Raw genomic sequence first — 15,464 nt, 5'->3', positions numbered from 1 at the left:
TATGTCGATATGATGGCCTGTTTCAACTTCTTACGACAGCTATTGAGAGGCAGACCCCCAGCTCCTCTAGCATCTCCTTCACCACCTCTACCAGCATCCTTTGATCTAGTACCAGCATCAGCAGAGGATCCAGAGCGCCACATCAACACTTGATTTTATTTTCCTCATCTTTTGCTTCTGCATTTTATTTTAGACTTGTATACTCAGAAAGGTTTTTTTCCTTCTGAGTTTATTTTCATTTTGTATTTCGAGTCGTATTCATTGCTTCATCTTTTATATACTCGAGTTGTTTTATTTTTATTAAGCTTTACTGAACCCCCTCGTGTATGCGTGCAGATGGTCTTGTCATCATGGAAATTGAGACTTTGTCATGGGCACGGCGAAGGTGTTTCGGCACTTGGCCGTGTGAGCTTCACAACCCGTTAAAACAACACTCCCATGGACTTAGCTCCATCAAATGCAACACTAGGAGTTAGGGGAGTATTGTTTTGATTGCTTTTCCCACATATGAATTTAATTGATTTACATTATGAATGAGCTTGCATGTGTACATTGGGGACAATGTACAACTTAAGTGTGTGGGGAGGGGGGGGGAGTTTCATAGTGCACGCATCTCTTTTATAGTAGTTTTGATTGATATACATGCTCACATAGACAATGGCGGTTCACCTTAGTTACATTGATTGTATTCTTGAGTTTAAGAGAATTTTTAACATTGAATGTTTTCATGCTCTAGTTTTTGCTTGAATTTCTAGCAATTTTTTCCCGATTTACACTTGTTGCACTACTCACTCTTTGAACTCTTTTGGAGACTCATGTTTGATGTATAAGGGACTAGTTATAGTTGTTTCTTGTGTTAATTCTAAAAAAAATGGAAAAATAAAAAGAACGAACAAAATAGTTTTGTTGTTTAGTTGTGCTTGTTGGTTGGAAAGAGCTACCACTTATGATGTATGAAGCTACTCTCATAAGTCAGATACTATTTATGGCCTAATGAGAGAAAGAGCTATCTCATGGGATGTGTGAAAGCTACCACCCTGGTAGAAAGAGCTACCACCTCGAAAGTGTGAAAGCCATCTGAGCGGCCGCTTTGGAAAGGGCTATCTTAGAGGATGTGTGAAGCTACTACCCTTTTTGAATTTTTGTTACCTTTTGTAGATAAATAAGTCCCTTGTACGTAGAACTTTGAGGAGTATACTTTGGGTTGACTTGAGTGAGCTCACACACTTACACGATTTCGGGTTTGTCGTCCCTTTTTATTCAAGTTTTTAGCTAGAGCATTGATTTTTCGTATTTAGTGTTGAAATTTCCCGTACTTGTAGAATGCACTCTTTGTATGCTTTGGTGAACCTAAGGCCAAGCACTTCCAATGTCTCCTTCATCTATGCATATAATGTTTTAATCTTTGCTTGAGGACAAGCAAAAGCTTAAGTGTGGGGGAGTTTGATAAGTGCTTGTGCAATAAGAATACAAAGTGTTTTTTCCTTGTGTTGAGCATTACTTTTTTCGTGTTTTAATGCTAATATGGGTGTATTTATGTTACTTTTATGCAAGTAGGGTTGTGAGGCCGATTATGAGAGAAAGAAGCCAATGTGTGTCATAATGTACTAATTTTGGAGAAAATCTTGCTAAAGGTTCAAACGTGAAGACATAGGTCGGGTTCCAGATGCAGGAATGTGTGCCAACCTCCTCGTACTTGAGTTAGCACAACTATTTGGAGGGGCACAAGGGCAGTCACATCAAGCATTCCGACTTGTGCATATAGAACAAGATCTCCACCAACATGTCCGTTATTGAAGAAGCAAGGCGATCCACGACGTAAACGTGTGCCCGTTTGCTTTACTTCGATGAAAGTATGGATTCGGGAGTATTTCAGGCCTTTACTGTAGCAGGGTACCATATAAAACAATGTAGCAAAGATATTGTAGAAGCACTGTTTATAACCGGCTGAGAAAACAGAAAAATAGAGAATCCACACGGGCGTGTGGAAATTTCACACACCCGTGTGAAAAATCCAGGCGCCCACATGGGCGTGTGGATTCCCGATTCCAGCCCTTTAAAAGCCGATTTCAGCCTCGATTTCAGCATTCTTTTCTACATCTTTTCCCCAACTTGAGAGAGGATGGCGGCTATGGTTTTGAGATGCATTGTCTATGGCTTTGGAAAGGTTCTATGGCTCCGACATCGCGTGCCGTTTAGAAGAAGGTTAGTGGGAGAGGTTTCATCGGCACCGATCCGGCGAGGTGTATCCTAGGCCAGACAAAGGGACTCTTGCGACGAGTAGAGGACTCTCCACAAGACCATCACCATGACTAACGAGGGGGTTTTTCTATGGATGCTTTGTTTTTACATTCGTTTTCATTGATTGTATTTAGCTCCATGAAGAGCTAAACCCCTAGTGGGTACTTGGGTATTTGTGAACCCTAGGATGTATTCGTTTCATTGAACCTTTTTATTATGTTTTTAATTAATTGATGTTTATTGTGACTTCCAATCTTGGAGACTTGATTGCATGAATACTCCCCTAGAGTGACACTAGGGTTGAGAGTTCTTCTTGGTAACTCTTGTGAGTGAGTGACACACCATGAGAGTTAGACAAAGCTAGATTGGAGAGGGTTGAGAGGGTGCGTCAAGAGGTAGTGGAGCGTCCCCTTTCCCCTCTGGTGTGATCTATCCTACCTCCATGTTCCAAGAGTTCTTTGTGGCCATAGTAGAATGAATGGGCTAAGGGATGACCTTCCGCTGGGGCTTAGTTGCTAGTGCAACGGAGTGAAGCATTGAAGTGATTTTAGCATCTAGGCCTTAATTGTGGCTAGGGATCTTTCACCTGGACCAAAGGGTTAGGTCTGTACATAAGAATAGTGTTTATCACTTGGAATCCCTAGAGCTCATTGCAATTCTATGCGAGTGCGAGGTTAAGAGGTTATTCAATTTTTCCTCCGGGACATGTATAGAGTTAGGCATGGTTGACCATAGATTTAGGATCATGTAATTAAGGATTTCCACAACTCATTGTTGCATCAATGAGGAAGTATAATAGAGGGTTCTTGCACTTGAAATGATTGTCCTAGGCGGATCAATATCTGGGTACCCCATCTTTATCGATTGCCTTACCTTCTCCTTTACTTGTGCCTTCTATCTTGTTGTTTTTATTTTCGTTATTTCATATTTTGTCACAACTATCACTATTCATCTTCCACATTAGTTAAGAAACAACTCAAGTGTCTTTATCCCCTACTCTTTGTGGATACGATACCTACTCATCTGGGATTATTTCTTCGACACCCGTGCACTTGCGGTTTACACGCATATACGGACGTGTCAGTAATAAATCCCAGGTGAGTGGGTATCGTATCCACATGGAATATTGAGAAGAAACACAATGATTGCTATTTAACTATGATGAAAATGAATCGATGGTAGTGTGAATAAAATTGATATGAAAAGAACTAAAGAAAATAAGAAAGAGAGGCATAATAAAATGAGAGGAAAGGAAATCTATAAAAGTGGGTTACTCGGATATTGTTCCTCCTAGGATTATTGCTTCAAGTGCAAAACCAACTATTATGCTTCCTAACTAATGCTTAATAAGTCGTAGATATCCTTAAATACATGGTCCCAAACCTAAGATCAACCGTGACTAACTTTACACTATGCCCTGGCAGAGAAATCAACCAGTCTTAACACCTCACACTATGTAAAGTTGCAAGAAGCTCTAGGGATTCCAAGTGATAAACCCTATTTCTATGTGTAGATCTAACCCTTTGGTCCAGGCGAAAGACCCCTAATCACAATTAAGCCCCAGATCCTAAAGTTCACTTCAACGCTTTGCTCTGTCGCTCGCGCTACTAAACCCTAGCGAAGTTCATCCTTTAGCACTTCACTCTATTGTGACCACAAAGAACTCTAGGAAATGGAGGTAGGATAAATCACATCATAGGGGAAAGAAGACGCTCCGCTACCTCTCGACTCACCCTCTTGACCCTCTCCAATCTAGTATTGTCTAACTCTCATGGTGTGTCACTCATCCACAAAGGCTACCAAGATGGACTCTCAACCCTAGTGTCACTCTAAGGGAGAAATCATTCAACAAGCATTCAAGATTGGAACTCAATTTAAGACATCAATTAAGGAAAACATAATAAAAGGTCAATGAAACAATAACATCCTAGGGTTTACAAGTCCAAGTACCCACTAGGGGGTTTAGCTCTCCATGGAGCAAGATACAATCAATAATGAAATCAAAAGTAAAAACATGTAATCCATAGGAAAATCCCCTCTATATTCGTGTCGATGGTCTTTGGAGTAGTGATAAGATCCCCTTGCTTATATCCCGCAAGTGCACGGGCTTGTCGAAGTAATAATCCCGGGTGAGCGGGGTCGAATCCACAGGGAGTAGGGAGTGAAAATACTTAATTTGATTCTTAGCTATGTGGAATATCAATAGTGATAAGTGTGAAATTAATTCAATTCTCAACAATAGAAACAACAAGTGAAAGAGCAAAAGTAAGAAGAGGGTAAGGCAATCGATAAAGAATGGGGTACTCGGATAATGCTTCACCTAGGATGATCGCTTCAAGTGCAAGAACTCTCTATTATGCTTCCTAATCAATGCAATGGTGAGTCGTGGAAATCCTTACATACATAGTCCAAATCTAAGGTCAACTATGCCTAACTCTATACATGTCCCGGAGGAGAAATCGAACAATCTCAACACCTCGCACTCGCATAGAGTTGCAATGAGCTCTAGGGATTCCAAGTGATAAATCTCTTCCTAAATATAGACCTACCCCTTTGGTCCAGGTGGAAGGTCCCTAGCCACAATTAAGCCCTAGATACTAAGATCCTCTCAACGCTTCACTCCATTGCACGCGCAACTAGGCCCCAGCGGAGGTTCATCCCTTAGACCATTCACTCCATTATGGCCGCAAAGAACTCGAAGAACGGAGGTAGAATCTATCACGTTGGAGGGGAAAGGGGACGCTCCTGTACCTCTCGACTCACCCTCTCAACCCTCTCCAACCTAGCTTTGTCTAACGCTAGTGGTGTGTCACTCACTCACAAGGTTACCAACAAGAACTCTCAACCCTAGTATCACTCTAGGGGAAATGTTCATACAATCAAGCATTCAAGGTTGGAACTCACGATAAACATCAATTTATTGAAAGCATAATAAAGAAGTTCAATGAAACGAATACATCCTAGGGTTCACAATCATCCAAGTACCCACTAGGGGTTTAGCTCTCCATGGAGCTTAGTACAATTAAAGAAATGGAATGTAAAAGAAATGAATCCATAAAGAAACCCCCTCGATGGTCGTGTCGATGGTCTTGTGGAAAGTCCTCTACTCGTCGTCCAAGGATTCCTTCGTCCGGTATAGGATACGCCTCTATCGAAGCTCCCCTACCAACCTTCTTCCTAATGGAATCACGATGTCGAAGCCATAGAACCTCTCCAAAACCTTGGCCAATACCCCTCGAAATCCTAGCCGAAGCTCTCTCACAAGTTGGGGAAAAGATAGAGAAAAGAATACCAAAATCGGGGCTGAAATCGGCTTTAAATAGGGCTGGAATCGGGCAACTCCACGGGCATGGACGATACACGCGCCCGTGGGAAATTTCCACACGGGCGTGGATAATTTCCATACGCCCGTGTGGATTCTCTGTTTCTCTTATTTCTCTGCCGGCTGTGAACAGTGTTGCTACAGTAATTACTGCAGTATTGCTACAGTGCTTCGCTACAGTCTTCGACCTGATTAACTTCCCAATTCCATACTTTCATCGGGATAACGCAAACAGGCACACGTTCACGTCGTGAATCACTTACTTCTTTAATGATGTACATGTTGGCGGGGCTCTTGTTCTTATATGCATAAGTCGGAATGCTCGAGCGTGACTGCCTTTGTGCCCCTCCAAATAGATGTTCTCACTCGAATGCGAGGAGGTTGGCACACACTCTAGCATCTCACACCTGACCTATGTCTTCGCGTTTGAACCTTAACAAGATCTCCTCCAAAATAGGTGCATTATGATCCACATTGGCCCATTTCCTTCATACTCGGCCTCACAACCCTACCTGCGTAAAAGTAACATAAAAACACACATATTAATGTAGAAAACTGAGGAAAGTAATGCTCAACATAAGGAATGAACGCTTCGCATTCATATCGCACAAGCACTTATCAAGTAGCTTCGTCCTCTTCAAAGGTCCCCTTGTCAAGCCTAGGACACACCTCACCGGATCGGTGCCAATGAAAGCTCCCCCAATAACTATCTTCTAAGAGAAATGCGATGTTGAAACCGTAGAACCACTCCAGAAGACATGACAAAGCCTTTCTAAACCTTAGCCGCCGGCCTCCCAAAAGTAGGAGAAAAGATAGAAGAAAGGATGAAAGATGGATCCCCAAATCAGTACAAGTCACGGTTTTATAAAGTGCCGGAATCAGGCATCCACACAGGCGTGTGGAATTTCCACACGTCCGTGTGGATTTCTAGAAATCTGATTTTCTGCTGGCTGTGAACAGTAACTGCTACAGTAAATTGCTGCAATGATTAGCTACATTACTCCGCCAAAATACTCCCGAATCCACAATTTTCATCGAGGCAACATAAACGGGAACACGTCTCTGCCGTAGATCGCATCACTTCTTCAATAAAATGCCATATTGGTGAAGATCTTGCTAACATTGCACAAGTCGGGATACGTAAATGTGACTACCTTTGTGCCCCTCCAAACCATGTAATTGCTTGAGCACATGGAGGTTGGCACACATTCACGTATCTTCGATTACAACTTGTGACTTCACATTTGTTCACTCCAAGACTTCATCAACAATAGTATAATCGCAATTAACTTTGGCTTCTTTCTTTCATATTTGGCTTCACAACCCTTCATGCACGAAAGTTCACAAATACACATGTATTAGCGCTAAAATCTGATAAGAGTAATGCTCATTGTAAGAAAAGAATACTTCATATTACTAATACATAAGCACTTATCAAGGCTGCATAAAGTAGGCAAAACTTTCTGCCCTGAAAATTCTCCAGCTGCTACAGTAGCTGCTACAGTGAAATTTCTACAATACATATACTACAATGATCTGCTACTACAAATACGCTATAGTACTGTGAGACCTAGTTTTCTTCTTTTTCCGCCTTAATCATGTCCTCGTATTCTCCGTGGCTTCTTCGTGCCCTACAAAGTAAATAACACTCGATTAAGTACAAAACGGGCATCAATTCTTAACAAAATACATGGTAAGTGTATAAAATACATATAATAAAATACATACATTTAGACACTTATCAACCTTCTCAAGGAAGAATAAAAGTTTGAAACTTTGATCTAATGCATAGAGCAACAACAATAAATAGATTTTTAACAAAGCACACGAATAAATAACACCAAAAATGAAGACAAACTCATGAAAATCGAAGCAAGCATGGACTTATTAAAACGACAAAAATATAAAAGAAACACAAACACACACAACAAATGCACAATCCACAGTTAACTAAAAATATTAAAAAAAATGAAATGAAGAAATTGAAGCTTCAGTTGCTGATTGATTCCCCGCAAGTGTACGGGATCGCCGAGAAATACCTCATGTAAAAGACACAAGGATTGTATTCCACGGAGTTAAGGATCTACTATTACTCATGCGCCACCTACTTTCTAGCTCAACATCTTAGGTAAGGAAAATTTACTCTACTAGATGCAATACAAGATTGACATACAAATTCAAGGATTAAGCAAGAGATTACAGGAACAACAATGATATGCAAAAGCCTATGGATGTGGATCCCCTTGAGGGGTCATCATGATACAAGGATGAAGAGCAAAAGATACAATGGTGATTTGGACCGAGGGATTTCTAGATTAGATCAACCCCAATTTCTCAGTGATTGAACACTAATCCCATACGAATGTTGATCGGAATCTCTTCCAAATCAACACCCGTATGATTGCATTAAGAACAAGGAAATCCAAAAACAAGAGTAAACTTAACCTAAGTTTACCCTTAAAGAATGAAGGGCCACCAACACCCAATCTCTCAGCATGCCAATAAAAGTAACCCCTTTTTAATCCATTCAAGATCTAATACACGTGAGTAGGTCATATCTACATGTACAACTCATAAAGGAATTACGGATCTCTCGATAAGTAATTCCTAACATGAAACACAATGGATTAAATCAAAAATCAACCCAAGCAATAGAATTGAGTATTAATCATCCAAAATACATGATGAATCCCCAAGGTTCACCAACATCCGGTGGCCTTGGTGGTCTAGTATACTGATAAACGCTTAAATATATGTATTTTATACATATTTGTTGTGCATTATTTGTGTATTTTCTTGATAAATCGATGCCCTTTTATGATTTAATTGGTTTCTTTCATGTTATAGGCATAAAAAGAAGCCTAGGTAAGCTCAATAACATGATTCAAGAAGAAATCGACACCAAAAACAACATTTTAGAGCTCGGGACACTATAGCACCAAGACATGAAGAAAAATGCTAAGTCTGGAATTCCTCACGGACAACCTTACGGGCGTGAAGATGACTGCAAGCCGACTAAAGAAGTAGTACTGCAGCAGTCATTGTAGCAACTTATGGGATAATCGGCAGAATGATTGAGGACCTCACGGCTTGTTTGCTGACCATAAGCCAGACCACAAGACACCGCGAGATAAGTTTTAAAATAGATTTAGGGCATCTTTTGAGGGGAGAGGAAGGCCTTGTTTTAGAGCCCATCACCACCATTCTTGATCCGAGGTGGAAATTGACTGGGAGAGCTTGATTTGGAAAGATTTACTCCTAAGGGCACATTTTTAGAAGGTTGAAGACAACAAGGGAAGCCACCCCTTGAGTGGTGTCCGTGGAAGCCTTTCTACGGAGGATCCCAAGGGTCATTCGGTCTTTTACCTTTGAGGGAGTTTGATGTTGCTTTATTTAGTTGTTTTCATGGATTTTATCTTATATGTTGCTAGTATGAATAACTAAACCCCAAGGTCACTAGATGTATGTCAACCTTGGGGGTGAACTTGTGTAGATCAGATGCTATGAGTTGTTTTATTATATTTGGTGTACTTTAACGTATTGGTATACATGAGAACTCTGTGTAAAGATTTCTAGTTTATACTAGGTTGCGTGACCATCGCTCTTGTATTAGACATACCTAGCTTCGAAGGGATACATGTATGAATATGCCGTGATCATTGGGTATTTTGTACCCCTCTAATATTAGGGTTGTTTCGAGATTGTGTTTCGACCCAAATTTGAGAAGTCCCTTACCCTCATTGCAATCATAGGAGTAGTTGGTTAGGAGAACTTCCGTATCAATACTCATACTGGATTAGGGGTCAATTGCCGTGACCATCGGGTTGACCTATCTTAGGATTTTCTCGGTCCAAAGCACCATTTGCATGATAGTTGTAGCATCTTCGTTTCCCGAAGGGGATCCTCATCCGTGACCACTTCCCCTTCTAGATTCCTACCCGTGATTTTCCTTTACTGTAGACATCTAAGTAGATTTTTTTTTATTGCTTTATAGTTTCAACACATCACTCGAATTTATAGGTTAGACAACACAAGAAGAGAAAGTAAGAGTAGTTTCTTGGGCCCTGAGAATACCACCCCCTCGTTCTCACATGAGGGGTATTACTTGATGACATGTGCACTTGCGGGATAGAACAACCAAGTTTTTGGCGTCGTTGCTAGGGACCCACGAGGAATACTCGGAAAACTTAGAGCTTGTTGATTTGACCATTGTTTCGTTTATTTATTTATCTTGTTTTTATTTATTGTTTGTGTACATTTATCTTTATTTTCATATTTGTAATTCCTTTTACTCTCTTTTCAATTTTTAAGTGTTGGCCTTAAATATTATGCAAGGTACTCATATATGACACGTGCAAGTCAAGCGAACTTAGTAGAGCCCGACAACGAGATGGAGAGGATATTGCATCAAAGGTTAAGAGAAGAGGCCGAGAGTCAAAGACAACAATAAATTCAAGTTGAATCCAGTGAACCTTCAGTTATGGCCGAGTGTAGAAAACCTTTATTTGATTATGAAAGGCCAAAGTTCACTGGTGAAGAGTTCAGTGTACAAGCACCCATAGTGCCAGCAAATAACTTTGAGATTAAAGCAAGCACAATCGGGATGGTATAGAATTTAGTGCAGTTTGATGGTTTAGCCAATGAAGACCCACATGCTCATCTATCCTATTTCCTTCAGATCTGCTCGACCTTTAAGATCAATTTAGTTCTGATGATGTAATCAAACCAAGATTATTCCCATTCAGTCTAAGAGGGGCAGCTTACAAATGGCTTACTTCCTTGTCTCCTGGATCGATTACCACATGGAAGGAAATGGTGGAGAAGTTACTTACTAGATACTTCCCACAAAGCAAGGCAGCTAGACTAAGACAAGAGATTTCTGCATTCAAGCAAGGTGATTCTGAAACACTTTTCGAAGCACATGAAAGGTTCAAGTACCTTTTGAGGAAAAGCCCTCATCATGGTTTCTCTTCTTGGATGAGGGTATATATGTTGTGTAATGGTTTAAACTATCGGACTCGTCATCTTCTTGATGCTAGGGCAGGGGATTCCTTGAGCAATAAATAAATTGCAAATGCCAAGAAGCTCAAATTCTGGAGTTGTTTTGGCTTGTGAAACATGTGGTGCCGGACATACATTGACACAATGCCCCATCTTTATTACTCCTTCGACACTAGTAGAGATGGTAGACTATGTTAGTGGAGGACCAAAAGGGCCAGGAAATCCCTATGGCAATACCTACAACCCGGGGTAGAGGAACCACCCAAATTTTTCTTAGAATCAAGGGCCACTGCAACATAGGCCTCCACCACCTCAGGGAAATCAGTATCAAGCCCTCTGTAACAAGAGAGAAAGTACACAACTGAAGATGTTCTAGCCAAGTTCCTGATCAACACAGAAGTAAAGTTTCTAGGTGTAAACACTCGGCTTGATGAGTTTGGCACAGTGTTGAGAAATATCCAAGCTTCCATTCAATCTCTTGAGACCCAAGTTGGACAACTTGCTAAGGCAAACTCTAAACAACCCTCGGGTAGTTTACCAAGCAATACTAAAAATAACCCAAAGGAAAACTTGAAATCCAATACTTTGAGGAGCGGGAAGAAATTGGAGGCTAGGGATGAGGAGGGCCCAAGTGCAACAAACGAAAGGGTAACCATTCCGGAGGACCCTAGCTTGATTGAAAATGTGAGTGAAAAGAGTGGGACAAAACATGATGAAACTTGTCCCTAGTTTCTAACTTCAAGGGTTCTTGAATACAAGCATTCAATGCCATACCCATCAAGGCTTAAGTAAGATAGAGAAGATGCTCAGTTCAAGAATTTTCTTAACATCTTCAAACAACTTCAAATAAACATTCCTCTTGTCAAAGCCCTTTCACAAATGCCCAAGTATGTGAAGTTCATGAAAGATCTCCTTACCAACAAGTGGTAATTAGAAGACTTGGAAATAATGATTCTTTATGGAAATTGCTCAGCAGTGATTCAGAAGAAATTATTAAAGAAATTGACTGATCCCAGCAGTTTTATCATTCATTGTGTGATTGGGGAAGGAATACAAGAGAATGCTCTAACAGACTCAGGGACTAGTATAAATTTGGTGCCCTACAATTTGTTCTTGAAGCTAGGGTTAGAAGATTTGAGGCCAACATGGATGGCCCTACAGATAGCAGATCATTTAGTGAGAAAACCCCAAGGAGTGGTTGAAAATGTGCTTGTGAAAGTAGACAAACTCATTATCCCGGTGGACTTTGTGATCCTTGATGTGGATGACGATGTCGAAGTCCCTTTGATCCTCTGGCCCCCATTCCTCAACACTTTAGGTGCTTTAATCGATGTCAAGGGACGAAAGATGACATTGAGAGTGGAGGAAGAACAAGTAGCCTTCACTCTTCCAGATGCTATGAACCATACACTATATCATGATAACACTTTATATTTTGCTGATAAGACTGATTTGATCATTTCTAATTATGTGTAGGTGGTCGTGGCAATAAACCCTTTGGATGAGTACTTGGAAGAGATAGAAGTCAAGGAAGTAGGAAAAAAATCTCTACCTCTCCACCGATACAACAAGTGAACCAAGTGGAGATTGATTCATCATCTCACGGCAAGGAAAAGAAAACCTTGAATAAAATGTGGGGGAAAACAAATGAAAGATTAAAGAAGAGTAGGGATGTCACCATGTTGCCATCTCGAGAGGTAGATCGGTTATATTTTGAGAACCAATGTAAGTTTCAGATTTTTTTCATGCCTTTCAATGAATTTCCCGTGTGGCAACACACCCCAAGTCGGAGGTAACTCTCCACCATTCATCCCACCTTGAAGGTAAGAGAAGGTATGTTGAGCTAATGACGCTAAACAAGAGCTCCTTGGGAGGCAACCCTAGCTTTTAAATTTGTTGCACTCTTGTTTTCATATTCTTTGTGTGTTTAGTTAGTAAGTTGTTTATTGGTTGTGATTGAGTTGTTGTAGTTCTTTTCATCATTTTCCTTAACTCTTTTGCTTGTGTTATTTTATGCATGTTGTGAATTCTTTAAGTTACTCTTTGCCTTGGTGCATTAAAGCTAGATTCTTGATTGTTTATGTTGTGAAAATGGCTTTGTTTTGCTTGTTTTTATGGTTGATAGGAAGATAAGTTTGCACAAACTAGAAAATGCCCGTGTATTGACGGTGATTGAACCCACAAGCAACTCAGAGAAACCATGCGGGCGCAAGCTTGGCCGCATACTATCCAAAAAATCAATGCGGGCACAAGCTTGCCCTCATGGACTTCAGAGAAGCCATGCAAGAGCAAGCTTTCCCTGCATGGCTCGGGTTCCCTCTTTGTTAGGCTTGCCATCTTTTCATTATCACTATTCACGCTTCTTCCCCTTGTTTCTCCTCCATCTCTCCACCATTTTCTCTCATTCCTTTTGCTTTAAAACACTCTCCTCCTCCTAGCAACCGATTTTGTGAAAAGATTTCAAAGTTTTATCACTCTTTTGGCCGTTTTCTCACTTAATCTTATCCATCAACCCTAGCCCAATGTTTGTTTATCCTCACTCTTTCCCCTTGTTTTCCTTGCTTGTATGGAGTGTAAACTTGGTGGTTTGTGGTTTATTTTCTTCTTGTGCAACTTGTGGAACAATTCTAGAGCTTTATAAATTTTGTTGGCTACTTACGCAAAGAAAACTCTTGCAAATTTTTCTCGGATTTACAGTTTCAATATCTATTTTTCACATTTTTCATTATATTGAGCATTGCTTTCTTGGTATTTTAGTTTGATGGTGCACACCTTGTCTTGTAGGGATGTCGACCAAGCATGTGGCTTCAAAATGAGCAAGGAGGAACACTACGCCCCCATTAGTGAACCACGATTCATGAATGAAAGACCACAAGATAAGATTCACGTTATTGTCCTAGAAAGGGTTTGGCACCATTCAAAAAATTGTTTAGGACGTGTTATAAACTTTGGGGTTGGACGGTGTCATCTTGGAGCATATCTCTTATGACTATTGGGATAGAGTTTTTTCCATTGAAGAACCCACTTATTGAGAGCTTACCTTGGAGGTGTTAAGCACGATCGGGGTTGCCAAACACTGTCCCTTCACCCACCAAGAAAGTTCCATCTCCTTCCGGGCATTTGGAAAGAAACATAAGATCTCCCAAGACTAATTGGGTGTGTTCTAAGGACTGTATATGGAGGCCTTCACATAGACACCCAAGTTTAAGAACTTGCCACAAGAGTTTCCGTATCCCATTTCAAATGACTCTTATTGGACATCCATTGCCGGCACGAGGAAGTGGAAGGCATCTCAAATGTCGAACCCCGCTCACCGTTACATCCATGCCTTATTGTTTAGAAGAATCGGGGCTCGACTTTATTCAATGGGAGTAGTTACACACTCTGATCTTTTGATGCTTTACAGTATTGTTGAGCACTATCCCCTATACATGTGATACCTCTTTGCCAATCTCCTTGCTCATCAAGGAATGTATGTCTGTCTTGGGGCCATTTTCATCAGACCTTACATCACACGCTTGATTAGAGGCATGGGTTTGATTGAGCGCACCCAGGGCATGAAGATTGTAGGTGCCATTACCCGCTTGGGATGCAAACTCTAGCTTCCATTGGGGTAGTTAAGAGACTGGGGAACACTTACTGCCTTGCACGGTGTCATGGGATGATTGCACAAGACCCTGGGCCCTCACATGAGACAGAGACCGAGTCGGAGTTAGAGTCTGAGCTCAAGGATAGTTGACCATCACTTGAGGCAAGTTTTGAGGAGTTTCGTACTAAGGTCCACCACTAGTTACAAGTTCTTGAGAGGGGGCAGAAGGATTTAGCTGCATCACAATGCCGTATTGTAAACAACATGACCTAGATTTTGGCTTGTATTCGCGGTTCATCATCATCTGTTGGCACCACCTCTGCCGTCACCACATGCATGACACCATCACTTCCACTAGACTCTTAGGCTCACAGAGTGCTTAAGCATCAGTGTACTTGTGTTGTCATGTTCTTATAGTTTTGTATCATACTTTGGGTTGTTTCTTTTTTATCTTGTACTCTTCAGTTAGTAAAGATTTAGTCCCTACTAAACTTTATTTATTTTGGTTCTTGTTTTCACACAATCTCTATTATTTTTCTTGAGTTGTGATAAGTTTCTTGCTACTTTCAGGATTTAGTCCCATGTCCACACCCATCTAGCACATCTCTCATCGACTAATTGGGAAAGTCTCTTTACTCCATCTCTTTATTTTTATTGAATACCTTTCACCATGTTCTACTGACCTACATACATTGAGGGCAATGTACAACTTTAGGTGTGGGGATGGAGTATCTTATTCTTTTGCATGCTTGAATTGCCAATGATAGCTATGATTTCCTTGTTAAGAACTTCCTAGCTTGAAAGAATGATAAATGTGAGTTGTATTTCTTTTCTATGCTTGAATTTCTTTAAAATATTTATGTGTTTCTTCATCTTCATACTCCAAATCCCTCAGAGAACACACTCACTCATTCTCCCGACCGTGCACCATCGATTTAGAGAGGTTCACTCGAGTTTTCCAGCCGATTTTCAAGGTTTTCATCTTCATCTCATCGGTAAACTTTCTTTCTCTCTTTTCTTCGCCATTAGTTGATTTTATTTGATTTAAATTGGTGAATGCGGTTCATTTTTATGCTAAATATGATTTGTGTATGATTTAGAGTGAGTTTGGAATGAAGTTGTGATGTATTTTTGAGTTTTTAGTATGGTGGTCGTGCGGTTTTCACGCCCCGTGGATCCACACAGGCATGTGGAATTTCCACATGATCGTGTAGATTTCTACAGTATTAATTTTGTGAGTGTTTTAATCGATTTTTCTTTTCAAATCTTGCAGACATGGCCCCCAGGGCTAAGAAAACGGCCGGCAAGCGT

General features: G+C 40.7%; 1 protein-coding gene and 1 non-coding gene across 2 annotated transcripts; one reads left to right on the top strand and one right to left on the bottom strand.

Moving 5' to 3' along the window:
• Positions 1-10,423: 10,423 nt before the first annotated feature.
• Positions 10,424-10,530, bottom strand: LOC120252195. Its single transcript, XR_005533736.1, has one exon. It is a non-coding gene; the product is annotated as a small nucleolar RNA R71 (small nucleolar RNA).
• A 982-nt stretch (positions 10,531-11,512) lies between these two features.
• On the top strand, positions 11,513-12,139 carry LOC120251355. The gene is made up of 2 exons (XM_039259894.1): positions 11,513-11,938; positions 12,041-12,139. The coding sequence occupies exons 1-2, from the start codon at positions 11,513-11,515 to the stop codon at positions 12,137-12,139; spliced, it is 525 nt and encodes a 174-aa protein (XP_039115828.1).
• Positions 12,140-15,464: the final 3,325 nt, after the last annotated feature.

The sequence above is a fragment of the Dioscorea cayenensis genome, chromosome 20 (assembly GCF_009730915.1).
Source record: "Dioscorea cayenensis subsp. rotundata cultivar TDr96_F1 chromosome 20, TDr96_F1_v2_PseudoChromosome.rev07_lg8_w22 25.fasta, whole genome shotgun sequence".
NCBI classification, from domain to species: domain Eukaryota; kingdom Viridiplantae; phylum Streptophyta; class Magnoliopsida; order Dioscoreales; family Dioscoreaceae; genus Dioscorea; species Dioscorea cayenensis.
This window is presented reverse-complemented; position numbering and strand designations above follow the sequence as displayed.